Consider the following 18,099-nt stretch of genomic DNA (forward strand, 5'->3'; position numbering starts at 1 on the left):
TCTAAATGGAAGCATTGTAATGTGACAATTACCACTGCATATACAAATTTGCAGTTGTCAAAGAATCAAGACAAGCAAGATATTAATCCAATGCAGTATAGGAGGCTGATTGATTGCGGTACTTATGCAATACGAGACCAGACTTGAAATTTAGTGTTGGCATGGTGAGTAGGTTTTTAGGGAAGCCAAAGGCACCAGTCTTGACATCAATTAAGAGAATTCTGAGATACATCAACGATTCGATGGTATGCAAAATTCTATTTCCCGAACGGATAATGATAAAAGTTGCAAATTGCTCGGTTATACCAATTCAAACTAGTGTGGTGATAAAGATGACATAAAATCTACAACTGGATACATCTTTATGTATGGAGAAACATCAATCTCTTGGTGTTCTAAGAAGGAATCGGTTGTGGTGCTCTCTTCTTGCGAGACCGAGCACATTGCATCGTCTATGCGTATGTCAAGCTGTGTGGTTGATGAATATGATGAATGGGTTTTGCAACAAAGAGTATGAAACCATGACTTTAATGATATAAAATGTTTCCGCAACAAATCTTTCTAAGAATCCCATTGTACATGAGAGAAGCAAACATACAGAGGTGCAATTTAACTACTTGAGAGAGCATGTAGGTGAAGGAAAATTGAAGTTAGGGTATTACAAAAGTGAAGATCAAGTGACCGATTTACTAACCAAAAGAGTAATAATTGAAGTGTTCAAGAGGTTGAAGGAGCACTTGGGTATGGAAGACTTGGAGGACTTGAATTAAGGTGGTGTATTGAAAAAATAATATAATTCAAGTCAGTGTAACAGGGTGCAGTAAATGCGCAATATGTTACACCTCTGTTCTGCAACGTTCAATACAAGACATAAACTTAACGTATCAGGTTGCACAAATATGCAACATGTAGCATCCCTTCTTGTTTTTGTATTTTTGAGGTAGAGATTTAGTGCAATCGATTGCACTAAATGTATAACCGATTACAAGTCTAAGAATTTTTTTTATTAGTTGATTAGCTCTATTATTTTGTATGATAGTTTAAATATCCATATTGGATCATTAATATTAGAATATTATATTTTCACCTAAATTTTCTCAAATTCTAGCGATCTATTCACCCTCGATATTGTGATTGGCAACCATGGACTTATATGATAAAAGTCATTGATATGATTGATATCATATCATTATCATTTTCTATTTTCATCAAGTGTTTCATACTACAATATTTTTTGATAATTTAATCTTAAATTATATCATATTATTTTTTGAAGTAAAACTTTTTTTACGAATTTGAGTTGGATTAAAATTTAATATGATTAGAAAAGAAAATAAATTATTATTTTACTTTTATAAAATATATAATATTAAAATTTAATATAATATAAATAAAAATTAAACAAAAAGACATTTAATTCAATAATTAATAATTAATAGTTAATTAACTAAAATCTCCTATAAAATTTGAGAAAGTTGATTACCACTAAAAATATTATTTTATCATTTTCTAATTGCAATAATATTTTGACATGTGATGCTTTTTAAGGACTATATGGAGAATTGTTACAACTTTATTAAATAAATTTTCTAAACCATATGCTTAGAAGAATTTTTCCATTGTTTCGAATTGTATCACCGTTTAATTTTTCCATTATAACACAATTATATTTAATATTTTTAATGATAGTCAACTTTCTCAAATTATATATATATATATATATATATATATATATATATATATATATATATATATATATATATATATATATATATATATATATATATATATATATATATATATATTTATATTTAGTATTTTTTAAATAAACTTTTTTATACTATATTAAGTCATTCACATGATAAATAAATAATTGTTGTTAAATTTAATTAATACTGATCATTTTTAATAACATCGCTGAAAAAATGAGATAATTATTTTACATTTAATTATAGTTTTTTTTTAATTTATTAGAATATAATATAATATCAATATTTATCACTAAATTATTTAAAAATACTATTTTTTAAATATCATCCATAAAATATCAAGAACAACTATATTATACTAACTATTATTCGATCATATTTTTTATGGTTATTTTTTTAATACAAATTACTTGAAAATTTGTTAGAAAATATAATTTATATGTGGACAATGTCATAGTACTAATCTGATTACTTAGATTTAGGATTTTTTAAATGTTTTCTGAGTAAAAAGAAATTTTAAAAGTAAAAATAATTATAACTTACAAATTTTATTTATAAAATACATTTATTATAAGTTTTACACGTAATTTTCTTTAAAATAAATTTAAAAAACCAATATAAATCCAAAACAAATAATTCTCATTAAATAATTTGATAAAATTATATTTTTACATAATATCATCAAAATAGATATAAAAAAATATAATATTGATCGTAATTTTTCACACTTCAATTATCTCACATTATTTTTATGAAATGAATCACTAAATAAATGATTGAATATAAACAGGACACATTTTTTCATTAGCATAAAAAAAATTGAATAAATATTTGAATTAAGAAATCAAATACCCCTCAAATTTCAAAAAGTTATTTTTTAATAATTTAGTAAACATATTCAAATTTAAATCATTTTAATTATAATCATTTTATTTATTTATACTTTAAATATTTGATTTTCTATTAAAAATAATTCTTCTATTGAATTTTTTTATAATCAAATTCTACTAAAACTTAACCTAACAATTATACTCATAATAAACATGTCCAATAGGACGGTATTTTCTTAGTTAAATATCTAAAATAATAATATTATTTAAAGTTAAAAAAAAAAACTCAAATTTGTTTAAAATTAAATAAACTTTTTTAACTGCAATAGTTTTGTCATTTACTATGATATATCTAACATATATATTTTTAATTATTTTATTAGTTTTAAGTGTTATTACTATTTTTTTTGTTTTTAAAAACTATAAATTATTAAAAATATATATGCAAAATTTTAAGTTTTAATATTATTTTATTATTTTTAAGTTTTATGTATTATTTTTGAAAAAATAATTTTCTAAATTAAATGAAATTTCAAAAAATATATATGCAAATTTTTTTGAAAAAATAATTTTATAATTTAAATTTAATATTTATTTTATTTAATTACTATTAAATTTGTATTAAATACATGTAACAACTATAAAACAATGGTATTATATTTTTGTATCATGTGCCTATCAAACACATGATAAGAAATTTTCTATCATACTACTATCCTATCTTATTTTAATAAAACTTTTTATAATATTTGAATTTTATTATTAATAAATATCTTGTAACCAACAAACATAATTAATGTAGTTTATAATTATTTTAAATGTACTTTTTTGATAATTTTATAAAAAATTAAAATGTGTTTGCTTTATACTATTATATAAATTTTAATATATCTTCTATCCTATTAACATATTCATCCCTGATAATTTTCTCTCTTGTTAGTTAATTAAGATAAAATAAGGACATAATTAAATAAATCAATATAATTTGAATCTACTAATACTGACTATTTTTAACATCTTAAAATTTAATGAACTATAAAATAATAAATAATACCTTTGTCATTGTACCTTTGAGTATTTTTCTTATCACTATTTATAAAAAAAATATTTCAAAATTTAATTACAATCAATAAATATTACCATAAAAACAAATAAATTAGTATTTTATAACATAATCTTTAATTTTTTGACACATCATAATCTTAAAAAATAATAAATAAAATATTTAATAATAGTATCAGTTTTTAATCATACTAATAGTTAAGTTAATTCAGTGAGATGGTGGTAATTTAGGAGTTGGGAGATGCCAGGGAGAAAGAAGTGGAAAGCAAGTAAAAGAGCAACATTGCCAGCTATTTACAACAAGAAACATGGCCCGTGGGATCATAGATACGAAACAGACGGCCAGGATTGAAGGATAAGCAATTTGCGTTTCATTTGATAGGAATTTACATTTACGAACCTTCTCTTTTTAAAACAACAGGCGCGGGTAGTAGCTTAACCCACAATACAAAACCAACCAACAAACCTTCTCACAGAGACTCCTTCATTTCATTTTGCAGAAAATCAACAATGGCAGAATCCGAAGATATTCAACCTTTGGTTTGCGATAATGGAACCGGAATGGTTAAGGTATATGGAGATCTTCTTCTTAGTCTTCAATGGCGTATTATTCTAACTTCAATCGATTTAATTTGTTGTTTTTTGTGTTGTTGTAGGCTGGATTTGCAGGAGATGATGCACCTAGGGCAGTTTTCCCTAGCATTGTAGGTCGTCCACGTCACACTGGAGTAATGGTTGGAATGGGACAAAAAGATGCGTATGTTGGTGATGAAGCACAATCCAAAAGAGGTATTTTGACTCTCAAGTACCCAATTGAGCATGGAATTGTTAGTAATTGGGATGATATGGAGAAGATCTGGCATCACACTTTCTACAATGAACTTCGTGTTGCGCCGGAAGAACATCCTGTTCTTCTCACGGAAGCTCCGCTTAACCCTAAGGCTAATCGGGAAAAAATGACTCAGATCATGTTTGAGACTTTCAATACTCCGGCTATGTATGTTGCTATTCAAGCTGTGCTTTCTCTTTATGCTAGTGGCCGTACAACTGGTAAATTGCTTTACCTTTCAATTTTGCATGTATAATTGTTGTTATGTTCTAGTCTTGTAATGTTCATTTCATCAGAAATTTTGTATGAATCATGGACGCCGATCATTGCAATGATAATAATTTTATAAAAATTGAAATGGTGCTTGTGCGGTCGGTCTACTTGTGATTGAAATGAGTTGACGCGGTACTCTATGCTTTTTTTGTTGTTGTAGGTATTGTTCTGGATTCTGGGGATGGTGTTAGTCACACGGTTCCTATTTATGAGGGTTATGCACTTCCGCATGCGATTCTTCGATTGGATCTTGCAGGACGTGATCTAACTGATGGATTGATGAAGATTTTAACTGAGCGTGGCTACACTTTCACCACTTCTGCAGAGCGAGAAATTGTGAGGGATATGAAGGAGAAATTGGCTTATATTGCTCTTGATTATGAGCAGGAGTTGGAAACTGCTAAGACTAGCTCAGCTGTTGAGAAGACATATGAGTTACCTGATGGACAGGTGATCACAATTGGCGCTGAAAGATTCCGATGCCCTGAAGTTCTGTTCCAGCCATCGATGATCGGCATGGAATCTCCGGGTATCCATGAGACGACATTTAACTCAATTATGAAGTGTGATGTCGACATTAGGAAGGATCTTTATGGTAACATTGTCTTGAGTGGTGGTTCCACAATGTTCCCTGGTATTGCTGATAGGATGAGCAAGGAAATTACAGCATTGGCACCTAGTAGCATGAAAATCAAGGTTGTAGCACCACCAGAGAGGAAGTACAGTGTCTGGATCGGAGGCTCTATTTTGGCATCCCTCAGCACTTTCCAACAGGTAAACTTGATGGTTTTTGAATTGGTAATTCAGCAAAAAAGCAGGAAATTTCATTAATAAGTACAAGTTATAAAATGTATTTACTTAGGCTTAATCAAGTCATTTCTAATGTGTTCCTTTCTGATATGTTTACTTTTCCTTGTGCAGATGTGGATTGCAAAGGCAGAATATGATGAATCTGGGCCATCAATAGTACACAGGAAATGCTTCTAAGTTCAAATCATGGAGCCTGAGAGTTGGATCAAGGAAATTACAATATATACATTGTACTAAGGAAATACTATCTAGTTGGTTGAGGAAATCCATTTCCTATTCTTTTACCATTTCTATTATCAAGTTTCTTTGTGTTTTCCTTTCTTGATATGTTGGGATATAAGAGCATGAAGACTAGCAAGATATGTGAGATCCAATTTTCCCCTCATTTTGTTGCAGAGACGTGTATTGTTACTGATTTTGGTTTTGTTTGAAACAACAAATCTTTCGGTCCAATGTTCTGATTGGCCTAGTGGTATGTGTTTTATTTATAATTCTATGAACCGAAAAAGTCATTGATAATCACTTTCCAATCTTCTATCTTGATAATTTACGAAGCCTTACAAATATTATGTCATTTGGATGCAATTCACAGGAGTTCTTTATGAATATTCAAATTTTTACAATTGTGTCTCTGACCATTTGCTTAACACAATCTTTTAAATGGACCAACACATTTCTGAAAACTAAGTACTACACGCGAGTCTCCAACTTGGCGAGATATTGCGTCCGTCTCCTTCCAGCGAACTCAATAAACCCTGCCTCTGTCAACATCTTCAGACATGTTATTATTCGGCTGAATATGGCCTGCATATATCAGTCCAATTCCTCATCAAGCTCCCATTATATTTCATACATACATCAGTGCTATACACTACACATGACAAATAACACGAGGAAAGCTCAAAAAACCAACTCTATGCATGTTAAATGTCTGATATTTTATTTATACTATATGCTTACTCATTCAAAAATATATCTATAGACAGGCGTGTAAATTATCAGCACTTCAACTACGAGAAAGTTTGTTAATAACAAGACACATACATGAAAACAAGCAAAATGAAGAATGTAGAAAATGAAAACAGAATCGACTAAAAGACGACCGAGTGCTGTAAAACAGTAGAAATGTTTTTAAATTAAGGCAGAAGCATAATCATTGTCACACTTACAATAGAACCGAGTAAATGAACAAACTATGTCTTGTGTCACTCATTCGTATTATTATAGAAATGCGTAAACTCTGATGGTATATCTGTGTAATCATTGCAAGTATAAGACTTTATCTCTGGCCTCACACCATTCGGTCTTTTGTCGAGAAATACAACAATCACAGTTATATCATCATGATAAAACGGTCTAATTCTGTCATGCACATAACCAAAATCCCCACTAACACCATTTCCCTTCGGAATCTCTATAACGTCGCAGTATTTTTTCCGTTTTTTATTAGCCCCCTTCTCTATAGCAACCATGGCAAGTATTTTCGCGATATTATCTCGTGGATTGGTGTTAACAATTCTAGCAGCAAGCTCATTTGACATCAATTTCCAAAATCCGCTAGATCCAAATATAACAAAACTATCAGTGTCTTTTAAGACTCTTGAATAAACTTCTGGTTCTGATGATAGCAAAGGTCTTGTAAAAGCCGAAACAACTCGTTCTCCGATTGGGATTTTGAACGTTCTCCTTTGAGTAAACGGAACCTTCTTCATGTATGCATATCCTATACACCTGCTTGTCTGGATTAAGCCTTTAATAGTCCATAATTGACCTTTGCTAATATGAGAATGCACCTCATCGCGTAATTCATTTAGTTCGTAAATAAGATTATCATCTGGATGCCATTTACGAAGTTCTTTTTTAACATCCGAATTTTCACAACTGTGAACTCTGACCATTTGCTTCACACACAATCTTTTAAAAGGGCCGACACCCTTCCGAGAACCAAGTACAGCGCGCGAGTCTCCAACATTAGCAAGATATAGTGTCCCTCTCCATATAATACAAATCAAACAACCTGAACTAACTAAACCTATATGTGCCTGATGTTGTTGCAAAAAACTATTTCTAGCAAACTCAATAAACCCGCTTTCGATTTCCTCAACAACTTCCCTCAAAATAGGAACAGTCATATTGTTGTTATTCTCCCTAATACGCCCTGCAATATATAACCATTGTAATGATAATAAGAAAATAAGACACACACATGAATGAAAATGCAAGGAAAAAACAAACAAAGAATGAAAGAAGACTCACTCAATAGAGCCTTAAAGATGTGTCTACGGATATAGATGGCTGCGGTGTCGCCTTTAAAGCCATCATAAATTCCAACAAAGAGTGCATCATGGCCAACATCAACATGGCTGTAATCTTCCATATCCTTATTTGACTGAACTGCAGCCATAGAGAATTCACCACGGTAATGCCTATCCAGTCTCATTGATCTCGCAAAAGGGTCATTATTAAACGTTTCAGCGGTAAGATGATAAGTTCTGTAAGGGATCGGGATCCCGAAAAGTATACATTTTAGAAACAGACTCATGATCTTGTGTTTTCACATTCTGAAGACAAGAAAGTGTGATTAGAGAATGAGTGAAGGAGAAAGGAAGAGGTTAAATGAGTGATGAGTTTGTGGAAATATAAATCTGAATCTGGTTGACTGATTCATAGTATTCAAATCTCATGGTTTAGAGTATTTTTCTTAAATAATTTTTCATATATAGTCAATTTTTTTTATAACAAATTGTGTGTACCATATTGTATCTAATAACAAATAAATCGTTATTTATTTTATACATGCAACAAAGCTTATAATATTTAGAAAACTCTTTAATAGCTTCTGATTTCAAAGCCATCGCCAAACGAGTCTGTTGCACTAGGCGATACGATGTAAACACACGTATGGTCGAACTGGTACGCCAAGTGAGCTCAGTTCCTCTCTAGACAATATAATACATCGGCTAACCGCGCACGAATCAGACATGGTCGCTTGATGAGCTCAGTTTTGTCGCCTGGCGAGAATAGGAAGAAGCAATAAGCTATATTTGCAATTCTTTCTTTGGTAATAAATCAACAACATTTTCATTCAACAGAACTGAGTAATCATTGTCAAAGTTACAACAAAGCTGAAAAAATGAACAAACTATGTATTTTGTCACACATTCATATTATTATTATTATTATAGAAATGTGTAAACTCTGATAGTTGATCTGCGAAATCACTGCAAGTATAACAATTGATCTCCGGCCTCACACCACTTGGCCTTTTGTCGAAAAATACAACAATCACAGTCATATCATCATAATAAATCGGTCTAGTTCTGCGCCGTTTCAAACCCCAATCCCCGCTAACTTCTTCTCCCTTAGGAAACCTGACAATGTCACTGTATTTGTTTCCCTTTTTACCAGCCCCCTTCTCTATAGCAAATATGGCTAGTCTTTTCGCGATATCATCTCGTGGACTGCTGTTAACAATTCTAGCAGCAAACTCATTTGACATCAGTTTCCAAAATCCGCTAGATCCAAATATAATGAATCTATCCGTGTTTTTTAAGACTCTTGAATAAACTTCTGGTTCTGATGTTAGCACAGGTCTTGTAAAAAGTGAAACCACTCGTTCATGCGTCGGGATACAGAATGATGTGCCCACAGTAAACAGTGCCTTCTTCAAGTATGCATATCCTATACATCTGCTTGTTTCGATTAAGCCTTTAATAGTCCACGATGGATCTTTGCTAGAATAATATTCATGTAAAGGGTACACTTGATAATCAGTTATAGGCCGCACTTCACTAAATTCGCAAATATTTTTATCATCTGGATGCATTGCATGGAGTTCATTTTGAATATCTGGATTATCACAACTGTGATCTCTAACCAATTGCTCTACACGGAATCTTTTAAATGGACCAACACGCTCCTTAGAACCAAGTACAGCGCGTGAGTTTCCAACATTGGCAAGATATAGTATCCCTCTCCATATAATACAAATCAAACAACCTGAACTAACTAAACCTATCCCTACCTGATGTTGATTTTGCTCGTAAGTATTTGTAGCATACTCAAGAAACCCGTTTTCGATTTCCTCAACAACTTCCCTCAAAATAGCCACAGTCATTTGGTTATCATTCAGCTCAATACGCCCTGCAGTTTATAACCAGTTTATTTTCTCATCAAACTTCATGACAATATATACTACATGTCAGATAGGCCAAAAGTACATAAAAATTATTCGCAATCTAGCACCACAAGCACAAGAAAACATTTTCCATCTTCTCAGTTCTTTGATATACAATCATATAATTCCTATACATTTCAATTCCATATCCACATTCAAAGAACAGTCACATCACAATATATACATACTCACATGTAACTGAAAATGCAAACAAGAAAGAAACAAAGAATGAAAGAAAACTCACTCAGTAGGGCCCTAAAGATGTGTCTACGGATATAGGAGGCAGCGTTGTTGCCTTTAAAGCCATCATAAATTCCAACAAAGAGTGCACCATGGCTAACATCAACTTGGTTGTGGTCTTCCATATCCTTATTTGACTGAACAGAAGCCATGGAGAATTCGCCACGGAAATGCCTTTCAAGTCTCACCGACTTCGTTAAAGGGTCAGCATCAAACGTTTCAGTGCTAAAACTATAAGTTTTGTAAGGGATCCGGATCCCGAGAAATTGATATTTTAGAAACTGCCACATGATCTTGTGTTTTCACTTTCTGAAGATATGAAAGTGTGATCAGAGAGAAAATATTGAAAGAGAAAGGAAGAGGGTGAGTGAGTGGTGAGTGTGTTGAATGATTCAATGAGTGTTGATTACTATACTAGACTACTAGTATGTATTTATGTAACTGAAAATCAACTAACTATAGTAACAGAAAATGACAAGTCTCAACAGAATTATATAACTGAATTTAACTAACTCTGCTGTAAAATAACAAGTCTCAACAGAAATATATAACTGAATTTAACAAACTCTTGCTTGGGTTGCAAGCTAGAGATAGCCCCATCAATGACACCTCTTGGAAATATAGCACAATCTCGGAAAAACCAAACCTTTTTCTGACCCCTTAATCCCCATCAATCCCCGCTTATATCATCTATGTATTCTTATGGTCTAGTTGTTGACCCGTTAAATTCTTGGAGGTCGCTTTCCTTATACGGGATAAGATTTTTACAAGATATTTGCAATTTCATTAAAAGGTTAGCATACATTATATCGTAAGAGTTCCCTTAATCTACTAAAACTCTCCACATGTCGTAGTTTGCAATTACGGCTTTAATCAGTAAAAGGAAGAGAACGAGTGATCGTTGAATGAAGCTTATGTATGTATTGCAGTTAGATTTTAAAAGATATAATTCAAATGTAATGATTTATAGTATTTTTCTTAATGAAATTTTTATATAGTCAATTTTTTATAACTGTTTGTGTGTACCAAATTCTGTCAATTTCTTTTATAACAATTTGTGTGATGTACCAAATTGTATCTACTGGTTAGTTTAATTCTCATGAAGTTCAATCTTCTAAGGACAAATTACTTACTCAAAACTTTTACTATACAATGAAAATACTAATTGAAAACTTTTACAATTTGTTGGGGGAAAAAACTCTTTAATAGCTCCTGATTTCGAAGCCATCGCCAAACGAGCATGCTGCACTAGTCAATGAAATATAAAAACGCGCATGAATCAAACATCGTCGCTCGACAAGCTTAGTTTTGTTGCCAGACGAGATTAGGAAGAAGCAATATAAACACACATGAATCAACAGAACTGAGTAATCATTGTCAAACTTACAACAAAACTGAGTAAATGAACAAACTGTGGTATCTTATACATGTAATGTGTCACACATTCATATTATTGTAGAAAAATATAAACTCTGATGGTAGATCTGCATAATCATTGCAAGTGTAAGACTTGATCTCTGGCCTCACACCATTCGGCCTTTTGTCGAAAAATACAACAATCACCGTAATATCATCATGATAAATCGGTCTAGATCTGTCAGGTACCATATCCCAATTCCCACTAGCACAATCTCCCTTAGGAAGCTCTGCAATGTCACTGTATTTGCTTTCCTTTTTATCAGCCCCCTTCTCTATAGCAATTATGGCTAGTCTTTTCGCGATATTATCTCGTGGACTGGTGTTAACAATTCTAGCAGCAAAGTCATTTGACATCAATTTCCAAAATCCGCTAGATCCAAATATAATGAAACTATCATTGTCTTTTAAGACTCTTGAATAAACTTCTGGTTCTGATCTTAGCACAGGTCTTGTAAAAGCTGAAACCACTCGTTCTCGCATTGGGATTTGGAATGATCTCCTTTGAGTGAACGGAACCTTCTTCAGGTATGCATATCCTATACATCTGCTTGTCTCGATTAAGCCTTTAATAGTCCATGATGGATCTTTGTTAGCATGATAATCAACATTTGGGTGGTACATTTCACTAAATTCGTAAATAAGATTATCATCTGGATGCAATGCACGGAGTTCTTTTTGAACATCTGAATTATCACAATTGTGATCTCTAACCATTTGCTTCACACGCAATCTTTTAAATGGACCAATATCCTTCTCAGAACCAAGCACAGCGCGCGAGTCTCCCACGTTGGCAAGATATAGTGTCCCTCGCCATATAAAACAAATCAAACAACCTGAACTAACTAAACCTATCTGTTCCCGATGTTGATGCTCAAAACTACTTCTAGCAAATTCCATAAATCCGCTTTCGATTTCCTCAATAACTTCCCTCAATATAGCCACAGTCATATTGTTATTATTCTCCATAATACGCCCTGCAATTTATAACCGTTGTAATGATAGTAAGAAAATAACACACACACATCTGACTGAAAATGCAAACAAGAAAGAAACAAAGAATGAAAAAAGACTTACTCAATAGAGCCTGAAAGACGTGGCTACGGATATACGTGGCAGCTGTGTTTCCTTTAAAGCCGTCGTAAATCCCAACGAAGATTGCATCATGGCTAACTTCAACATGGCTGTGATCTTCCATATCCTTATTTGCCTGAACTGCAGCCATGGAGAATTCGCCACGGTAATGTCTTTCCAGTCTCATCGACCTCGCTAAAGGGTCAGCATTAAAAGTTTTAGTTCTGACACGGTAAATTTTGTAAGGGACCGGGACCCCGAAAAGTAGATATTTTAGAAACAGCCCCATGATGGTGTGTATTCACTTTCTGAAGACAAGAAAGTATGATTAGAGAGAAAAGATTGAAGGAGAAAGGAAGATGGTGAATGAGTGGTGAGTGTGTTGAAAGAGTGAATGAATGTCGATTACTAACTCTGGTAACAGAAAACCAACTAACTATGGTAACAGAAAATGTTAAAGTCTCAACAGAAATATATAAATGAATTTAACTAACTCTGGTAACAGAAAATCAACTAACTATGGTAGTAACAAAAAATGTTAAAGTCTCAACAGAAATATATAACTGAATTTAACTAACTCTGGTAACAGAAAATCAACTAACTATGGTAGTAACAGAAAATGTTAAAGTCTCAACAGAAATATATAACTGAATTTAGCTAACTCTGGTAACAGAAAATCAACTAACTATGGTAGTAACAGAAAATGTTAAAGTCTCAACAGATATATATAACTGAATTTAACTAACTCTGTTGTAAAATAACAACTCTCAACATAAATATATATATATATATATAGGGCCTGTTTGGATAAACAGCTTTTTTGCAGCTTAGATGGCTTAGGAGTGTTAACTGATACTTAGGGCCTATCTCTAATAATTTTCAAATATTTGAAGGACTATTTATTATTTTGATATAATTTAATAGTGTGATAGTTGAAAGTTCTAATAATGACCAGCAAGTAAATGTCCCACTATGTCGGAATTTGGTACAACAATTTGCCAATCAAAACTTTTGCTTGGGTAGCAAGCTAGAGATAGCCCCATCAATGGCACCTCTAAAAAATATAGCACAATCTCGAAAATTGCAAACCTTTTTCTGACTTTAAATGATATCAAACCTGTCATCTGGCAAAGCTTTGATTGTCTCGCGTTAAAAGACTTGGTTTTGACAGAAGCACTAACCAAAGCTTTGCCATCTTGTACTGACATAAATTTTTTATTATCGGTTCTGCCATAAAAATTCTATTATTGGTTCTGCTAGAAACTATTTTCAATTTATCATATTCTTGTTCATATGTTCTTTCTACTTAATTCATAATGTTTCTATGCAATAATAAATTATTATGCTAATAATTTAACTGATCTGGACACTTGTTCACCATTGATTCAGACACAAGGTATAATTATAAAGGTGAAAATAAATGATCAGAATAAAAGACAAAAGGATGATATTAAACGATGTGCAATGTTACAGTTTGAGCTATCTTTTCCAAAATTAGGCAGAGCGCCCCAAGTTTATTTCCTATATAAAGTTCTAGACTTAAAAATCCACAGTCGAACGAATAATCACTGGTTCAGGAGCATACATCCGGTGAAAACACGAACGAAGAGCCGTGTCATGGAAGCTTCTGAAGGAATTGATCGTTGGCACTGAGGGGATCACATCCCGCATCACAGACATATCTATATCTGGCGTTTTGTCGAGAAATACAACAGTCACAGAGATATCATCATGATAACTCCGCCTTGTTCTTTCAAAAGAAACACTTGGACCCTTAGTAAAATCATGTCCCTTAGGAAGTTTCAAAAGCTCATTATAGGTTATATTCTTCTCTCTAGCTGCAACCTCTAGAGCAATCCTCACAAGTCTTTTTGCAATTCCCTGCAACAAAAACCCAACATGCCATACCATAAATAAGCAAACATAATACTAGAATTATCAGTAAATAGTAAAAGGAAAAACAAGTAGCTAAAAAGAACAAGCTTGTACTTCTCGTGGATTGGTGTTAACAATTTTAGCCGCTTCCTCATTTGTAAGTAATTTCCAAAGTCCACCAGATCCAAATATGATGAATTTATTGCTGTCTCTTAAGACTCTTGAATGTATCTCGGGTTCTGCTGATAGCAAAGTTCGGGTAAAATCAGAAGGCGCAAGTTCTGTCCGCGGTACTTCGAATGATGGGTCTAAAGTGAAACGCTCCCGCTTCAAATATGCATTTCCTATACATCTGCTCACCTTGCTTATGCCTCTAACACGCCATGCATCACGATGATACATCACAATATTCGGATCATCTGGATGCAATCTCGCGAGTTCTACTTTAATATGCCTGTTACCAGCATTGTGATCTCTGACCAACTGCTGAACGCGGAGTATATCAAATGGACCCAAAGAACCCATCACAGCCCGGGAGTCTCCAAGGTTAGCAATATATAGTCTCCCTTTCCATATAATACAACACAAACAGCTAGAACTAGCTTGAACTCGCTCCGGCTGATGGTAATGTAACTCGTCAGCATCAAGCATAAACCTTTTTTCCATTCTATCAACAACATCCCTCAAAATATCTTCAGACATATTTTCACCATTCTGCTTAATAAGAACTGTAACCACAAATTTTTAACAAAAGAACTTCTGGTAAGCTTGATTTTTAACAAAAGAAAATAAGATAAAACACATAGAAGCATGCAAACATGAAAGAAACAACGAATATAGCGAATGAACGCAGCAAAGACTCACATAATAGAGCCGGCAAGAGGCTTTGACTCAGAAATTCGGAAGCAATGACGCCATTTTCGCCATCATAAATTCCAACGAAAAGTGCTTCCTTGTCAATCTCAACCTGGCTGAAATCTTCCATGTCTTCATTTGCCTGTACTGCAGCCATGGAGAATTCACCGAATGGATGCTTAATTACTTTCATTGTCCACCCTAAAGGATCAGCGCGAAATTCATCAATGTCAATATCATCAACCATGTCAAGAGTGTTTTTGCTTGAGCAAGCACATAGTACATTTTGAACGCACAGAAACATGATCTTGTGTTTTCACTTGTTCTTGGGGAGAAGAAAAATATATAAGGGTAGTGCCTTTACAATCTCATCGATCTCGAAAAAAGGAAGAGGTTAAATGAGTGCTGAGTTTGTGGAAATACAAATCTGAATCTAGTTGAATGAATCAAAACGGAGTACATATTTATAACTAAATTAACTAACAAACTTCATGTAATAAAAAGAGAATGAGTGACGGTTGAAGGAAGCTTATGTATGTATTTCAATGAGATTTTAAAAGATATATATTCAAATGCAATGATTTATAGTAGTATATTATAATGATTTGTGTGTACCTAATAGTATCATTTTCTTTTATAACAATCTGTATGATGTATCAAATTGTATCTAATAATGAATAAGTCGTCTTAAGAAATATGTTATTTATTTTATACATGCAGCAGAGTTTATAATATTGGCATTTATGAATTCAATTAATTTTCTCCTTCAATGAAGGAGAAAATTACATCGCCATAATGAAATTCACTACAATTACTTAGAAAATAGGAAAATAAATATTATGTTTTTTTTAACACCCCTCAAATTGATGCATAAATATCTATTATGTTCAATTTGTCTATCAAATGATTAAAGATAGGTCTTGTCAAGTTTTTGATCAGAATATTCATAATTTGCTGACTCGAACTTACAAAAGATAGACATATGATTTCAGCATCTAACTTCTCATTTATGAAATGTCAATCAATCTCAATATACTTGGTTATGTCATGTTGAGTTGAACTATGAGATATGCTAATAGCAACTTTAATGTCAGTGTATAATTTCTATGGAAATTCAATTTTCATCTTAAGTTTTTCTAGGACTCTATGGATCCATAATCCTTCACAAATACCTTCGGACATAACTCTAAACTCGGTTTATGCGCAACTTCTTGCCACACCTCCCTGTTTCTTGCTCCCTCATATCACAAGATTACCCCAAACATAGGTATAATATCCAGAGGTTGATCTTCTATCTGTGACTGAACTTACCCAATCAACATTGATGAATATATATATATATATATATATATATATATATATATATATATATATATATATATATCATTAGTCTTTGTCGTGCCGCGAAAAATACAGAGTCGCCACCAAACTTTATTTATTCAAAAGGAAATAAGAAATATCGATAAAAATCAAAAAAGAAAAAGAAGATAGTCGTCGCAATCGAATTCGGGTTCGAGAGTCGATTATGCAACGAAAAAGTATTAGCACCCCTCACATTCATTATACTCAACGAGAACTATTTTGATTGTTTTGCGCTGATGAGTGTTATCATCTAAATGTTACTTGCGACTGGTTTTAATTAAGAGGAAAAAAATAAGTTTTTAATTAATGTGTTCACCATGATTTCGAAATAACGTGTCAACTTATTCCCATAGTGCAATGAGAAAATCAAAACCTCGTTGTTCGTGGGGTAGGAAATAAGTGTCTGTTGGTTGATTTTATTGAACGATGTTAAGGTCGTGTTCTAGCAATTAAACGTTGCTTGTTTGCTCACGCATGAAAGGTTTAAGCGTTGTTTGTATTGTGGTAGAACATAAATAACATGTCATTTATGAAGAAAAAAAATTGAATACCCTAAGGCAAAAAAAACTGAATTTGACTGGTTGTGATTGATTTTAAGTGGGAGACAAGAATTGGACCACAAGGTAGGTACAACCGGAAATCCAAGTACTCAGAAGCTAAAATGACGAGCATATTCTGACCTCTCTTTCTCATCCCAAAAAGTTTTGTTTATGAAATTTGTGAGACGAGTTTAATCGTTGGTACTTAGAGGAAGACAAACATCTATTCACAAGCTAAGTACGACAGACAATTAGCATATTCGAGAGATGAAAGGAAAAATGCATCCTGACCTTTCTTTTTCATCCCATGAGGACTGAATTAAACTTGTTTATTTTTAAGTGTTTTAAATAGAAGACAAGTATTAACCCACAAGTTAAGCACAACGACAACCCAAGTACTTGAGAAATGGTGTGGAAAAATACACACACACCATCCTTTTTCATCTGGTTTATCGTAAACATGTTTTTTAGAAAATGACTTGACGTCAGATCAAATGTTTGAAGTTGATTATGACAATCATGTGAATTAAATGAAAGATGTACTCTACATTGGATCAAGCACTCACGTTACATTCAATTAAGTTTGATTTGGAAAACACTTGATGTTGGATCAAGTTTATTTTTATTCTTTTGAAAAAAGTTATTTTTAGGTCACTTTTGATTATTTCTAAGTTAATGGACGAATATGAAAAGTGATAAAATTATTACACATTTATGGGAGTGGGGGTACATTTTTCCCAAATGGGAGATAATCATACACCACACAAAATTAAATCAGTGCCCCAAATTGTGGTGAATTTACAGGTTCTTCACAGACTGCAGCCTCTTGCCTTTTTAAATCCCTAATTTTTTCATGGACCATCCTTTCGGGTTTTCAGCCCATCAGGATACCCCTTTTTACCTAAGTTGTCCCTTGGGGTTTTCAACTTAGCAGGGTTTTCACTTTTTTTGTTTGTTTTATCCCTAGGTTTTCCATAAACCTTTCTTTTTGTGGTTCACCGGGATGCCCATTTTTGCCTAAGTCGCCCTTTGGGGTTTTCGACTTAGC

The 18,099-nt window shown here is 32.7% G+C and overlaps 5 protein-coding genes across 5 annotated transcripts; 1 reads left to right on the plus strand and 4 right to left on the minus strand.

Moving 5' to 3' along the window:
- Nucleotides 1-3,860: 3,860 nt before the first annotated feature.
- Nucleotides 3,861-6,074, plus strand: LOC127126228 (actin-3). The gene is made up of 4 exons (NM_001427571.1): nt 3,861-4,171; nt 4,258-4,651; nt 4,864-5,477; nt 5,625-6,074. The coding sequence occupies exons 1-4, from the start codon at nt 4,112-4,114 to the stop codon at nt 5,688-5,690; spliced, it is 1,134 nt and encodes a 377-aa protein (NP_001414500.1). The 5' UTR covers nt 3,861-4,111; the 3' UTR covers nt 5,691-6,074.
- LOC127126227 (probable protein phosphatase 2C 43) lies at nt 5,630-8,130 on the minus strand. Its single transcript, XM_051055110.1, has 3 exons — nt 7,770-8,130; nt 6,683-7,671; nt 5,630-6,317 (listed from the first exon to the last, which is right to left on the minus strand). Exons 1-2 carry the CDS (start codon nt 8,053-8,055, stop codon nt 6,719-6,721), a joined length of 1,239 nt encoding a protein of 412 aa, XP_050911067.1. The 5' UTR covers nt 8,056-8,130; the 3' UTR covers nt 5,630-6,317; nt 6,683-6,718.
- A 537-nt stretch (nt 8,131-8,667) lies between these two features.
- On the minus strand, nt 8,668-10,296 carry LOC127130382 (probable protein phosphatase 2C 43). The gene is made up of 2 exons (XM_051059402.1): nt 9,935-10,296; nt 8,668-9,656 (listed from the first exon to the last, which is right to left on the minus strand). Exons 1-2 carry the CDS (start codon nt 10,218-10,220, stop codon nt 8,668-8,670), a joined length of 1,275 nt encoding a protein of 424 aa, XP_050915359.1. The 5' UTR covers nt 10,221-10,296.
- A 954-nt stretch (nt 10,297-11,250) lies between these two features.
- Nucleotides 11,251-12,865, minus strand: LOC127126229 (probable protein phosphatase 2C 43). The gene is made up of 2 exons (XM_051055113.1): nt 12,424-12,865; nt 11,251-12,323 (listed from the first exon to the last, which is right to left on the minus strand). Exons 1-2 carry the CDS (start codon nt 12,707-12,709, stop codon nt 11,368-11,370), a joined length of 1,242 nt encoding a protein of 413 aa, XP_050911070.1. The 5' UTR covers nt 12,710-12,865; the 3' UTR covers nt 11,251-11,367.
- A 1,024-nt stretch (nt 12,866-13,889) lies between these two features.
- LOC127126230 (probable protein phosphatase 2C 43) lies at nt 13,890-15,530 on the minus strand. Its single transcript, XM_051055114.1, has 3 exons — nt 15,160-15,530; nt 14,410-15,023; nt 13,890-14,301 (listed from the first exon to the last, which is right to left on the minus strand). The coding sequence occupies exons 1-3, from the start codon at nt 15,452-15,454 to the stop codon at nt 13,960-13,962; spliced, it is 1,251 nt and encodes a 416-aa protein (XP_050911071.1). The 5' UTR covers nt 15,455-15,530; the 3' UTR covers nt 13,890-13,959.
- Nucleotides 15,531-18,099: the final 2,569 nt, after the last annotated feature.

The sequence above is a fragment of the Lathyrus oleraceus genome, chromosome 3 (genome assembly GCF_024323335.1).
Source record: "Lathyrus oleraceus cultivar Zhongwan6 chromosome 3, CAAS_Psat_ZW6_1.0, whole genome shotgun sequence".
NCBI classification, from domain to species: Eukaryota; Viridiplantae; Streptophyta; class Magnoliopsida; order Fabales; family Fabaceae; genus Lathyrus; species Lathyrus oleraceus.